The 15,216-nt window shown below is 40.8% G+C and overlaps 1 protein-coding gene across 5 annotated transcripts in view; it reads right to left on the bottom strand.

Annotated features, from left to right (window-relative positions):
• The window catches only part of HECW1 (HECT, C2 and WW domain containing E3 ubiquitin protein ligase 1), a 230,445-nt gene that overhangs the window by 190,741 nt on the left and 24,488 nt on the right, over positions 1 to 15,216 (bottom strand). For 2 of the 5 annotated variants that reach the window (XM_052698974.1, XM_052698975.1), the window contains exon 1: positions 3,729 to 3,889. The exons of 2 other annotated variants lie outside the window; for them this stretch is intronic. In XM_052698974.1, coding sequence (XP_052554934.1) covers positions 3,729 to 3,773 — 45 coding nt within the window. In that variant the 5' untranslated portion in view covers positions 3,774 to 3,889. Of the gene's footprint in view, positions 1 to 3,728; positions 3,890 to 15,216 lie in introns of those variants that run through there. One more of the 5 variants, XM_052698979.1, reaches the window with a different exon arrangement.

Raw genomic sequence — 15,216 nt, 5'->3', positions numbered from 1 at the left:
ATTTTGCATATAGCCATTTTACATAGTATGGTAAAACTACAAAGGTCATCATCAAGCACAACAATCAGTATTGAAGGATGAAAGACAGTCAGTTAATAACATAAAGAGTGAAGGCATCACAAGCTTCTTGTAAAACTAAAATGGTGAAAATGGTTTTAACTAGATGCGTTTTTAAGTGGAACAAGCAAGTTTGAGGTCTAGATCTCTAGCACAAATCATTCTTTATGGACTGTTTCTTCTCCCAGAAACCTGTGGGAATTAAACCCCAGACACACACCTAAACTTGAGGGTGGGCAACTCATTTCAATGTTAAATTTCTGGGAGTCCTAAAGCCCCACGTCCTTGTGAGGATCAGCGCTTTCCACCAGTGGATTTACTGGGGCACCAGGAATTCACTCACACTTCACATGTTCAACTAAAGTATCTTAGCAAGAGCTGGATCTTAAGTCCCTTGAAAGAATAAAGACTTGATCCATGGTCTTTGTACAGACCTCCAATAAAATTGGCATGGAAAGGCCATGTATTTTCCATCCTCCAGATGGAAAATAAACTATACAGCAGAAGAGCCAACACTTCAGCTCCTTCTGGCTGGACAAAGATTATGCTGAGATTAATGGCAGGGAAATGTCTTGGACAGTGTGAGATAGATGACAATTTATGCAGTCGTTTTCATTACTGATGCTTGACTATCAGCTTAAAACGAGTAAGCCCAGACAGCTCATTTTTGTACCTTTAAATAACTTGCCTGAAGAAAAAAGCAGTAATGCTCTGAAAGTGGTATTTTCCTTATAATAAGAGCAAAGCACCAGCTTGTAAATGTGTGAACAATGTTTTTCATAGACTCATAGAATCACAGAACATCTAATTGGAAGGAAACTACAAGGATCATCCAAGCCCAACTGGTTCTGCACAGGACCACCCAAAACTCAAACCCTTCATCTCAGAGTGTTATCCATATGCTTCCTGAACTCCGGCAGCTTGGAGCCTGTTCCAGTCTCCCACCACTCTCTGGTGAAGAACCTCCCCTCAGCTCCTCTGCTCTGCGCTGAACTAACCAACACACCTCAGCCACTACTCACACGTCTTGTTCTCCAGACCCTCCACTATCGTCAAAGCACGCTCTTGAACACTCTCTCACAGTTTTATGTCCTTCTAATATCATGACACCCAAAACTGCAAACAATACTCAAAGTAAGGCTGCCAAATAACTAAAAGTTCAGACACAAACAAGAGAAGAAAAAGCAAGTTTTAGCCAGACAGATAGATACAAGCTATTAAGGTACAAGCTGCTAAAGTCTGATCCAGCTCAAAACTTCCAACTCTCAGAGCATTCAGGTCTAATCCTTATGAACTATCCCATCCATCATACCAAAAACAGAAAAGCTTCACAAGACAGTTTAGATTCTATCTTTACTACTCATTCAATATTAAATTTCTAGACTCCACAGACTGCCTGCAGGAGAAAAGTTGATGTTAAGTGACATCTAAGAACAGACATCATCTGCCTCTAAGAACAGACTAGACATTTTCATATTGCCCCCTATCAGTAACAAAAGGTATATAGCAAAACCACATAATCACAAATGCTAGAAGCCCAAGTAAATGGAGATATTTAGCTCCATTTTGAGTATGAATAGCTGAGGTAAGTAGAAAACTCAAACAACACATTCAGCCACCAGACACATATTCTCCCAACTATGCAGGCTTACCAAAGCGGTAGCATGCCAGAATGGACACAAAGGGGAAAATGGGAAAGAGATTTTTTTCAAAGCAAATGCTAACAGAAGCGGAGCAATAACATAATGAAGAACTGCAGTGTTTCTGTAGCAGTATATCAGTACATCCTTAGCTGCTTTGTCATGTTTCACGCAGGACTGATTTGCCTAAATGCCTCATTGTCTGCTGGCAGGGCATGGAGCAGCTTGTTTTAAAAAGAAACACAGAATGACAGCCTTCTGCAGGGAGACAGCTGTTAGTACCACAAAACCTCCCACTCACAAAGAACCACTGACAGGACCAAATATACAGTGCATGGGTATCAAGCTAGAAACCTTCCCCTAGTTTCTGCTTTAAAAACATCTGCCTGCTTGCTCTTTCTCTCTTCCTGAAGCAAGAGATAAAATGTTTTTCTTTCCACTACAGCACAGGGATACTGTACTATAGCTTTGATGCTCTCCAAAGACATCTTGGCTTGCACCAGCTCTTGCCTAGTATTTGAATCTGTATTGGCATGAGCATGTCAACAGCCACACTGTGTAATATACAGACTTAGGTTTTCAAGTGAGTGATCAGATAGAGGCTGTCAATCCCTTGGATTCCCAAAGCACTGCCTGCAAGAGCCTTGTGCCTCAGAGAGGGAAATCCACATTGAGACGTAAAAAAAATATTTAAAAAACAGCCAGTGAGGACCTTTGGTGACAGTGAGACTTTGTATATCTCACTTAGACAGCGTGTAACAGTCTGAATCAGTCTCACTCTTCAGTTCATCTCTTTCCTAGTAAGAAATCCTTAAGTCTTTGCCTTGTCTCAAGCCCATCCCTTGCCAAATTATGGACTACTGCCCCAGACTACACATGGATGTGGCTCTGGGCAGCCTGGTCTGCTGGTTGGCAACCCTGCACATTGCAGGGGGTTGGAACTCAATGATCACTGTGGTCCTTCACAACCCAGGCCAGTCTATGATTTTATGAATAACTACTGTAGGACAACTGCACCAGCAAACTAAGGCTGGTGAAATTTCTCCCTTAGCCTCCTAAACACCACAACTTTTAAGTTGCACAATTACGACAATGACAATCCAGCTCAAGTTATTGGGTTTCAGTCCAGTTCCCTCCTCTGCCCTTATGAATTTGCAGCCATCAAAATCTAACTTCATACTGTAGTTACAGTTAACATTAAGTTTCTTCTCAGCCACTGCAGATGAAACTGTTTCACTACTGATGAAATGACCTAAATGTCAACAAAAAGGAAAAACCAGAGACTCAAACCAACTCTCAATACCATCTCAAAGGGTGCAGACTTGTCAAGCAAGGTGCTTCAGCCTTGCTTTCTGCTCTATTGAGTTTCTTTCCATAAAACTGAAGCAGAGGTTATTGTGATGATTCCCAACTTCATACTAGCTTTCAGCTTTCTGATTTAAGTCAACCATGTAACATATATGTAAATAAACCCTCAAAGAATACAGAGAGTAAACCCAGGTTTTGCATATCTTAGGTGTGAACACACAGCAACAAACTCCAAGAACAACAGAAAAAAAAAAAAGCAGGGATGACTACTTGTGATTCTCTGAAAATAGTAATGTCCTTCTTTGGTTTCCACCCAATTGCTGAAAATGGTGCAATGTTTTATTTTAGGTTGTTTAGGAGTGAAAATTTATTTGAAACGAGGAGGGAAAAATGTTACGCTTAGCATAATATGAACTAAACTTTTTGCTTTTTTATTTATTATTCTATTATTCAGTTCATTCGCCCCATTAAAAAACAAACTGCCTGCATCTATCAGAATCATTTGGCTTTTTGATACATTTACCTCTAGTCCTTGTATCTGACACGTACAAGTGTCAGCAGCTGATCAGAGCCAAACACTCATCTCATTTGTGGCCCCTGAAACAGCTCTGAATCACTGTGTTTACAGCACTTACAGGTAAGTATCGATCTTTCACCAGAACACCTTGAATCTGCCATAAAAATGTACAGCAAAACTGCAAACACACACGAAACAATACTTACAGATAATAGAGAGAGTTGCTCCTTAGTTGGGGGAACACTGCACATGAAAGAATAGGCTGGGTTAAAAAAGCTTTGATAGAGTCATAGCAGGAATTATGCCTGCTTCCAGTAACAAGAACATACTGCCTTGTTTTTTACCCAGAAGTGAATTCAATGTGTAAAATACAAGCACAACAGGAAAGGCCAGTTCATGTTCAGGTAAGTCTTTGTGTTGGCCACTTGCCCAAGTGGACTTAGCGTATCTGAGGTCACAATTCCAACTCTGATGAGTTTTGCAATATTTCATACACGCCTCAGTACAGCCAAATTGGCACTGAGTTACACACAATGGACAGATGAGGTAACCATCCAAACTTTGTTTGACATTGAAATTTTACATACCAAGCAGATTTACGAACCCGAGCTTTAGATCCAAATAACTGTTTCTTGTTTTCTCTCACTTGGGAGGACAAACACAAATATTCTCATGAATATTTACAAAATAATTGAGCCATGTATGCGCATCTATTGCATGACTTGTTACTTTCATTGTCTCAGTAAGAAATGAGACACTAACAATCCACATTCACTAGCAGAATTGAACATAGTGGTTTTTTGTCACACGACATACATGTGAGTAGTCAGGAAAACAAGAATAAGACTGATTGCACCACCTGAACTTGATAATGAATACCTGATTCTCAGGAAAGTGAATCTGCCATTTGTCTTGTGGTATTGACTCAGACCTAAGGAACTGAGTAACATTCCACTCACTAGGTCATTCTCAACTTTACAGTGCCATTTTCATCTTTATTGAATTTTTCTTTCATTTCTTTTAATCCTTGAGTAAATACTTATTTCTGGGTAACAGATTTCCATGTTAGGAGAAAAGTGGCAGCTAGGTCAGGCAAGACAATAACTGCAACCTAGCTTTCCTTCTTCCAGTTCAGAGAAAAGAACATAAGATCTCCAATCTGTATCTCAAAGCACCTTCAGAACAGACTACTCTTTCTTTAAATCTATCTTAAAAGCATCAGTGGTTGTTTTTATTTGGTATTTAAAAAGAAAATATTTGTTATAAAGAAAACTGAACCTCTACAATATACAGAACAAGCATTTAAATGAGCAGTTTGGTTGCCAAATGTTATGTGGTAATAATGATGGGAAAACTAAAAGCCTGGGCAACGCAACAAACACATCTGAAACACAGCACTTCTAAACATTGGCATTATCATAGCCAGTGTTATTTGTAGAACTTGTAAAGGAATGAAGTCCTTATACTAGGTCTTATATTGCAGTCTGCTCATCTCACTGCAGTTGACCAACTCAATTTTGATACTGTACAAAAAACAAATCTCTGAACAAAGGACTTCAGGTGGAGTTCCTTAATCATAAATAAAACTTTGTGGTGTCCCCCAGCAATTTACAACCTCCCAATTAAAACTAGAATGCAGTAAATCCAAGTGTCCTGCTGACTTGCAGCATTTGAAATCCTCCACTCTCCCCACTGTATGGGGAGGGTTATTCTTCTAAAAGAGAAAGCTTCACTGTTAAATATCTGAAAAGCAAGACAAATCTGTCAAGATGATGGGGTAAGGCTGCTACGTGAACTCATCATATGCCCAATTATATCTCCAACCCCTTCAGCTCATTGAAGGACATATTCTAGGTCACAACACGCTAAGACAGCTCATGTTTTCTAACTGTTATCATTTGACAACTCAAATACCAAGATATACAAAAAAACAGCATGGATCTCAACACAACTGGTGCATTTATTAGGCAAATGCTCCACTGAAAACATTAGGAGTCACATCCACGGGAAGTTGGATGCTGCAGTGTGCAACTCCAGCTTACCTTCTATTAGGCAAGGAGGGAGAAGGGCAGAAATTAAATAAAAAGTTGTGACACAGACAGATATTAATTCTGGTGCACAGAAACTGGGTGCTTAATCTTGGCACCATTGCAAACAGTATTTTCATTTTGCTCTAGAGAATGAAAATTATCTAGATGCTTCTCTTAAAACATAATTGGGCATGCAGATTACATTTTTTAAAAAATATCACTGTCAGAACAATGTTCCCTAAAGGTAAAGGCCACTGCAATAGAAATTTCATCCACCACAAGACATATGAGTGCTTAACAGCTGTATTTGTTACACCGCACAGGCTGAGCGCTGCTCTCTTTCTTGCAGGTAGCAGCCACACATTTACACAGCTATCTCATCTTCCACGGATCTTTGCCAACCTCTTTCTGAGATGCATTTTTCCTGCCTTCAGATCAGCTCATAGATTTTCTAAGGGCAAGGAAGAAAGAAGTGGTCTGGGCACGCTGTGTGTTATCGCATTCGAAATGATAAGGCACGAGCACAAGTGGGGCTGCAAAGAGCTCTATGGCAGATCGCTGCCACGCTGAAAGAGCAAGCTATGTGGATACCACATGTAGAGACCAGCCTCTACATGACATACATGCAAGTTGCACAGTCTGGGACTGATACTAAAGGTAAGGTGCTTCAGTTTGATTACTAGTCAATTAGAGCTTCCTGTAATGAGATTTAACAAGATTGCTGTCAACTTGATTACTTTGTATATTTTTGTTAATACCACCTATTAAGATCTGGTAAAATATAGTGAATGTATTAAGACTTCTGTTAACGTTTTCTATCTTCCAAAGAAATCATAGAATATCCTGAGTTGGAAAGGATCTATCAATTCAACTCTTGGCTCCACAGAGAACCACCCAAAAATCAGACCATATGTCTGAGAGCATTGTCCCAATGCATCTTGAACCTCAGCAAGCTCAGTACCATGACCACTCCCTTGGGGAACCTGTTCCAGTGCCTGACCTGGTGAAGAACTTTTTCCTGATACCCAACCTGAACCTCTCCTGTCACAGCTCAATGCTGTTTCCTCAGGTTTCCTCAGGTTGGTCACCAGAGAAAGGAGATCAGCACCTGCCCCTCCACTACCCATCATGAGGAGGCTGTAGGCTGCCATGAGGTCTCCCTTTAGTCTTCTCTTATCTAAGCTGAACAAACCATGGGACTTCAGCTGCTCCTCCTACACTGTTCCCTCTGGATCCTTCCACATCTTTGTCGTTCTCCTCTGGACATTCTCTAATAGCTCTATGCCATTTTTGTACTGTGGACCCCAAAACTGTGCACAGTACTCAAGATGAGGCCTTATCAATGCAGTGTAGAACAGGACAATCACTTCCCTTGACTGGCTAATAGCGATGTGCTTGATTTGCTCCAGAAGAAGTCGGCCTTCCTGGCTGCCTGGCTCTTACTGTTGGCTCTTACTCAACTTGCCCTATTTCAGTGGGGCAAATGACCAGTGTCTTATCACTCAGTCTGTATGTATGGCCAAGGTCATCCCTTCCCAAGTGCAGAACCCAGCACTTGCTCTTGTTAAACTTCTGAGGTTGGTGATTGCCTAGCTCTCTGATTTGTCCAGATCTCTCCACAAGGCCTCTCAGTCTCAGAGTCGAAAGCTTTTCCCAATTTAGTTTCACTGGAAAACTTGCTCAAAATACCTTCCAGTCCTACATCCATGTTATTTATGAAAACATTAATGAGAACAGATCCTAAAATGGATCCCTGGGGAACCCTACTAATGACCAGCCGCCAGCCTGATCACAGAATCATAGGATCACAGAATGGACCGGGTTGAACAGGACCTCAAAGATAATCTAGTTTTAATTCCTCTGCAGTGCACAGAATTGCCAGCCATTAGACCAGGCTTCCCAGAGCTGCATCTAGCCTTGATGTAACCCCGCTTACTATAACACTTTGGGCCCGAGCCATCAGCCATTTTCTCACCCACTGCGTGATGTTTTTGTCTAACTGTATGCTGGACATTTTGTCCAGAAATATTCTAGAATAACTGAAATCACAATTTTTGCAAAAATGCCACATCACGGCTGTTTGAATTACTATTGCATGCTCTAATATCCCATCATCATGTTTATGACTGGCAGCCACAAGCTGCAATTTCAGTGAGATACACCTCAGAATAGAAACTTCAGTTTGGTGGGAAATATCATAGTGAGGAAAGTGAAAGGGGAGAGAGGAAAGATGGATAAAGTGGAAAAATACAACTGTGATTGAATAAATAAAACTTGAGGAGTTATTAGACAATACAGACTTGAAGTTCATGATCCACAGTATACTGCAAGCTGGGAGAGTGCACTGGCAAAAGATGACTACAAGCCTGTGATGTTCCATCTTTCATTAACTATACTGTTTGCTCAGGAGAGAAAGGAGCTCCTCAAGAAGGACCTTTGCTTCGATCCACTGCAGCTGCGTTCACATTTCCATGAGCAACTTCATTTTTACAAACAGTGCTGACTACTATAACTATCAGTAAGCACACACAAATCTCTGATGATTTTCGATTGCTCAAACTTTGGACTAATGTAAGTTGCCCTCATGAAAGCAAGCAACTAAGGCCTTGGAGGTTTATTTTTTTTTTTTATTGGACGACTGGAGGAATAGATTGCAAATGCATTAGTTTTGCTTATGTAATCAGCACAAGCACAAAGCACACTTTTTTTCTCCCAGAAGCTCTAGTATACAGCTACCACACATAGATGTGTATTTACTGAATTAATGAATATCCTTATATGCATGTTTACATAATACAATTCTACTTACTTTCATACAAACACATTCCTATACATTTGTGGTCATTTTCGAGAAGCACTCAGTAGTTCACTTAGAACTCCTCACAGAGAAGTATAAAATTTCTCTCACCTTTGTGACAATGCTTTCAAGCCAGCCTTTCAAAAACTCCTGCTTACAATTTGTACTGGATACTCAAAATCTCTGCAAAAAAAATTTACTTTTGCCTCTCAAATAGGTCCACATGTATGCATTTATTCTGTATTCTTCATCAGTTATTTTTCTTCAAATAAAAACACTGCCTGGGGGTAAATAATTCATCGGCAAATTAATATCATGATCTACTAATTGGAACCATTTCTGGGAAACAAATGGACAGGGATGTTTAAGAGACCTTTAACAAGTCCCCTACATAAACACACAGCCTGTGAAGCTGTTTTAATCAAATGGATTTGAAGTATTGGCCCCTGCCATATCTCATAAATCTAGCTGTTTTAAATGACTCCAGCTTTTAACTTCTGGTGTGAGCTGGGGATGGCATCACCAGAGCTCAGGAAGTCTGGCATCAAGGACAAAGAAACATGCACATCTGTGCAATGACCCCAGGGGAGCAGCAGGGTAGAGGCACCCACTCAGGAGTACTCATCCTAAGAAGTCTACCAGGCACATTGCTGTCAGTCAGAATCAGGCCTCATGTCACTGTAGCACATGCACTGAAGAGTTACTGATTATCAGCAGATTAGCTCCATCCTTTGAGGGCACAGAGCAGTGTTTTCACCCTCCTGGCTCCCTTCGCCAGCTCCTGCCGGAGTGAAAAGTTGCTGCGTGGGTACTGCCTTTTAATTAAAAGCCTTGTTATGCTCTGCACAGTGCTTATTTTTAAAGTAGTGCATGAAATGAAAAAGGAATATCTTCCAGCACAATATATTCCTAGGAGCCTCCGATAATTAGGGCAGTCACTTAATTTTCACATTTTGGTTTCTACTGGGTTATGTGCCAATTAGGAAGCTGCTGTGACGTTTGTGCCTCCCTAACTTTTTTAATCCCTTTCTTAAAAATTCATGTAGCTAATGTACAGCTGCCTGCAAGTTCCATCTATATTACAACATCACATTAACAAACAACAAACATTAAATATTAAAGTGCCCATACAGAAGTATTACAAAAGCTATAGACAATTCACCAGCACGAAACGGTGCCTTTTTAACCTGCTGATCCTCGTGCATTACACCTCCCACTTGATGCACAGCTCTGATATGATACGGGCTTAGGACAAACCCCAGCAGGAGCTCAGCCCGCAGAGACAGGGGCTTCACCCCAGCTCCTAGCACCAGCCCTGGGACATGCAGAGAGCTGCCTTTCAGCACTCTACATGCAGCACAGAAACAGGGCAACACCTCGCCTCATTCTGTGAGATCAAGTGCAGTTAAGGGCTGTAACTACACACTGCATTTTAAGCAGCCCAGCCCAAGCCTTGTGCTTAATCACAGGCAGAAGTTCAGCTGACTTGATGAGGGTTTATTCTAGATGCTACCAGTGAGCTTTTATTTAAACCTGAGAAGAAATACAGAACTACCACCCCCTGGAATACCCCACTGATCATCTCTGATCAGTGCAAAACTTCAAAATATCAGTGCCTTCTACACAGTAGAGCATTTAGAAAGCATGAGGTTCAGTTATTAAATATTTCAGCATTTCCCACCTGAATATTGTGTCCTAGACTGAATAGGTAAGTTATAACTTAAACTGGTGAGACATGAAATTGAATTGGGTCTAAACTGACCAACAGGCCACGTACAATGCCACAGTCTCACAAGAGCATCTTCTGATTTTGTTCATCCCACAGTGTGTTTCTCCCTGCCATGTTACCTGCTGTACCACGCAGGGACAGTGGGCAGTCCTGTGGGATGCAGCTCAGCCAGCTCAGTTGCAGGACACAGGGGAGGCTTGTCTCATCAAAAGGGGTGACAGGTTTTCTGCAAAAATCAATTTGCCTCCCTGGGTAGGTGGTTTAGAAGAATATGCAAAAAGTACTAAGATTTCAGATGTGGGAAAAGCCATACAAAGAGAATTATTTAAATCCTTGACCACACCACAAATTAAAAATGCTTGTTTTGATCCTCAGGGTGCTGCACTTTTGCTTTAGATTTCAAATTATTTGATGTCTCAAGACAAGAATTTAAGGGACACAGAACCTCCGGTTCATCACTCCTCCTGGTGTCTCCTCCAAATCCCACTTCCAAAACCCTTCCTGAACTGTGTGCAGAACAGGGCACAACGCAGGAAGGACTGGCAGACCTCTGTAAGCCAGCAGCTTGTTTTTTCCTACTTCCCATTACTTCTGCAGACCTCAGTTATATGTTTTCTTTAACTATTTATTGTGTGATATTGATTCCATCTCAACTCACTGTTTCAGTCAAAACACACAGTAGCAAAGGACTCACAGCAGTTCTAGCATATTATACCAATTCTATAACTTTTCTTAACCAAGCTTAAGAAACCAAGTGGGGAAAAAAAGAGCAAAAGAGGCTATTCTGATATGATTTGTCTTCCTCACGTCAATGCCCACATGACCTAGCCCTCATTATGCTACCCGTCATTGAAGCTGTAATAATTACAGCCCAAGGTTCCATAATTTTCTTGACACAAATGACAAATAATAGACGAATAATTATATCGGTTGTGCTACTCATCCTTCCTAAATACCTACAAAACAGTTCTTTTCTCTAATTTCCAGGGTTCTAATGTGCATTTTAAAAAGTTACATGACTGGCCTACAGAATGCCTCGGTAAGGTCTTTCAAAACTATCAAAAGCAGATCTGAATATGCTGACTTTCAGAACTCTAAATTTAGAGTTTCTATTTTTTCTCTCCCATCCAGTAATATATAACCAATGGTCCTAAAGACACACAAGACAGTAGCTTCAACTTCATGATGAGGTCAAAATGTTTTCTATCTAGATAAAGGAAACTACTGTGATTTAATCGTGAAGGTCAGAAATCACAGTATATTACACCTCCCACCCAACCAGCACTAAAATATTCTTGAGGAATAGTTATCTTCTGTAAATACTGATTTTCCTATTGAAAAAAACAACTGTAAATGAGAATTCCAGACTATCTCTACTCCTAAAGTAACAGTTCAGTGTACATGACCTAGAACAGGAATCTGTATGACACCTTTTAACCATTACTAATCTTTCTTTCCAGGTTTTTTCCCTTCCCTAGGCTGACCTTAGCATCCTTTTTCATTTATCATACCATATTCATGTTTTGTGCCCTCCAGAAAGGATTATCACATTGCTCTGGCCACCTCCAAATATGTACCAGTGAAAATTCTTTAGGATGCTTTAGTTTGAGAAAATTTGTGTGTTCCCGATGCTGAAAATAAAGATTGCCAAAAACAGAGAATTGTGTGTTGCTTCTACCATTCATCCTCCTTGCTCCTTCACCGCAGGATACTTGTTCAGGCTATCCTGAACAAAACAAGTTAGATATATACCAGGCTGCTCCAAGGGAATGTAGCTCAGCTGAGAGGGTAGAAGGCAAAAACACAGCAAATGTTCCAAGAACATCTCAGAGTATCAAGAGAAGTCCAAGGAGACAGGATGTGGAGCTGAGCTACACAAAAAACAGTTCCAGATTTAGGGGTTAATCTTAAACATGTTCTCCATGAAGAATGTGGAGAAAAGGGCCCACAGTTCACTTGAAGAGTGTCTTAAACAACAGAACATTCATGTGACTCTGTGTTCTGGTGGTTGCATGCTGTGAAAGCATTACAAGTAGTCTGGACTAGATGAGCACCAGATTTGCCTCCTCACCCATTACCATCTGACTTTTCACCACAGTAAAACAAAAACAGTCAGACTGCTAATGTAACAAGATAAGTTCATCTGAGGAATATGATAAAGACAATACAGAACACAGATAGCAGTTATACCTATACAATTATTTTATGATTTATGATTCAAGTGGCTTTTGAATCCATGAAAGAACCAAGAGAACCGCCTGCAGCATTACCTTTTTAGACTGATGTACCAGTGTTTGCAGTTGATTGCAGGGATACAGCTAGTTGCTTTTTTAATCTCTCTCTTTAAATTGGTAAAATAAAAAAATAAAAAAATAAAAAAAAAATCTATACAACCGAAAACTACTACAGAGTAGCACATCACCTACCATCCCAAGGTGGAAGTACGCATTTCACATTGCTAATCCTGTACTCCCTAGGATAGATTGTGCTAGGAACACATACAGGGCCCCAGTGTACACCATTCTCCAATGACCTCTGCAGTGCTTCCCCACTGCAGATGGGGCCCCACAAGAGCCGGTAGAGGGGGACGATCACCTCCCTTCTGGCCGCCCCTTTTTTAATGCTCCCCAGAACACAACTGGCCTACCGGGCTGCAAGCATCCAGAAAAAAATAAACCCAACCTGTATTAGAAACCAACACCGTTCACAAAAGAAGTAAATTTTAAAATTTGAGAGCCCACTTCAGTTTGCGTTAAAAGGAAAAAAATTTAACCATGCACTTCAGCGTATGATAAGGTACATAAACTAGACAGCTTGACTAACCATCCATACAATTCACCTTGGTTTACACTTCTCAGTAGAGATAAATTAAACTGGAAGGTTTATTATTGCCAACATCTGTGTTTAGATTTCCTTCCCTTAATCTTTCTGAGTGTAGTGCAGACATTTTAGAAGATGAAGGCGATTAAAATATGCTGCCTAGAGACTTCATGAGAAATGCAAGATAAATAGGTTAGCTATTCCCTCCGGTATACAACTCACAATAGTTCGAAAAAGGAAGGAAGGAGAAGCTGAAAAATAAAAGTGTTAAAAAGTGATTTATAAAGTCTAACAGTAGGAAGAGAAAGAATGTAAAACTGGATTATTTAATAACCAAGTATTCCTAAATGCAATTTGACTAGCATCAAAAAAAAAGACAACTGTATCAACTTATCACCAATAACCAAATCTCTGTCTTCCGTCATGAAACAGCCTCCTGTTTCAGGAGGTCTGAAAACCGTCACTTGATCGATGCTAATTACTCCCTGGGGATGACTTGTTTTCTCAGCCAAGAATCCAGCATACCTGCCCACCCACTGGGTAAATAAAGGACTCCAACAGCACACCAAGCAGCTGTTCCTTGTGACTGCTCAGACTGCCTGCTCCAAGGATGCACATCTGTGAAGTTTTCCTGGTACCTGAGCATCTTCACGTATTGTTCCACACATGTAGGTGCCCTCCCCACAACATCTAAAATAACAGGGTCTCACAGCAGTGCTGGGAAGGTGCATACAACAAGCAGCAAATGAGCACTGGGACAGCAACTGGCCACTCTGCAAAGAAATCTCATTCCACAACTGCTTCACTTTGTAATATTAGAGCATCTCTAATTTAATTTTGGTATATGCATACTAAAGTCTATGCTGTTGACAAATTTCCTAACATTTCCCTTGCTACATCCCATCCTTTTGACATTCCTTCTCTAAAGAGGTCAACAATAGCTCAAGAGTTGGTATCAGAAACAGAGCTGCCATCAGGTGCAGGGAAATGATCATCCACCCTGTACTCAGCTCTGATGAGGCCACATCTAGTGCACTGAGTTAAATTTGGGACCCCTCACTACAAGACATCGAGGCCTTGGAGCACATCCAGAGAAGGCAACAAAGCTGGTGAAGGATTTGGAACAAAAGTTTAATGAGAAGCAGCTGAGAGAACTGGGATTTTTTAGTTTGGAGAAGAAAAGGCTCAGGGCAGAGCTTATCACTCTCTATAACTACCTTAAAGGAGATTGTGGCAAAGTGAGGTTTGGCCTCTTCTCTCCTGAAATGAGCAATAGGGTGAGAGGTAATGGCTTCAAGTTGTGCAAGAGGAGGCTCAGGTTGGAGAGCAGGAAAAATTTCTTCTTTGAAAGTGTGGTCAAGCATTGGAAGAGGCTGCCTAGGGGAGTTGTTGGGTCACCATCCCTGAAGATGTTCATGAATTGTGTAAATGTGGCACACAGAGATATGGTTTAGTGGGCATCATGGTGATGGGTTGATGACTGGACTTGATGATCTTAAGGTCTTTTCCAACTTTTTTTTTTTGCCTGTGATTCTATAGTCTGCAAGTAAAATTTTACACAAGGCTATTTGTGAAATGGGAAGTGAATTCCCCAGGTTTACTGATCCAAGGCATGCCACACATGCATTACCTCAGAAGGAAAAACAAAAACATTGCAAAGAGGCATTCCACAAAAAGGAAAGCCAGAACCAAGCACACATCTAAAATAAAAATGCCTTCATAGATCACCTTATTTAATTCTACTGGAGTCAGAAGCAAAACACGCTTGTAAAATATTAACTCCATTTCACTTACACCAAAGAAGGTTTGTACAGTAGAATAATTTATTGTTTTGATAATTGCAACACTCTAATAGCATGAAAAGTACCATGATAACAGCAGGAGGGCAGTCTTTCACTACAGCAAATAACAAGCCCAAAAAACAGCAGCAACAGACATGACAGAAAGAGCTGCTTACCTTCAGAAGGCCTCAGGTTGGCAGGTAGGAGATACCCTTGTCTTCACTGCCAGCCCTTAAATGAGGTCTGGGAGGGGATGGATCATGGCTTCACCCCTTCCGGTTATTCAGGTTCACTGCAAGCACCTGAATTCCCCTGGGTTGGCTCTGCCTTCCCACCAAGTGCTCAATCCCTGTTTCAGGCTGTGGCTTAGCATTTCTGCTACAATAATAAATGAAGCTTTCCAGTAAAGCAGTAAATGATTCTATGATTCTTTTTTGCTTAATGACAGTAAGTGGAGCATCACAGAAATGCACGTCCTCTGTGTGTCCATTGTAAGATAGACAAGCCCTGAGGTTGCTCATTATTATTCTCCATGCT

Source organism: Tympanuchus pallidicinctus, unplaced genomic scaffold, assembly GCF_026119805.1.
Source record: "Tympanuchus pallidicinctus isolate F22 unplaced genomic scaffold, pur_lepc_1.0 scaffold34, whole genome shotgun sequence".
In the NCBI taxonomy this organism is placed as follows: domain Eukaryota; kingdom Metazoa; phylum Chordata; class Aves; order Galliformes; family Phasianidae; genus Tympanuchus; species Tympanuchus pallidicinctus.
Note: the sequence above shows the minus strand (reverse complement) of the source record. Positions and strands in the feature narration are given on the sequence as shown.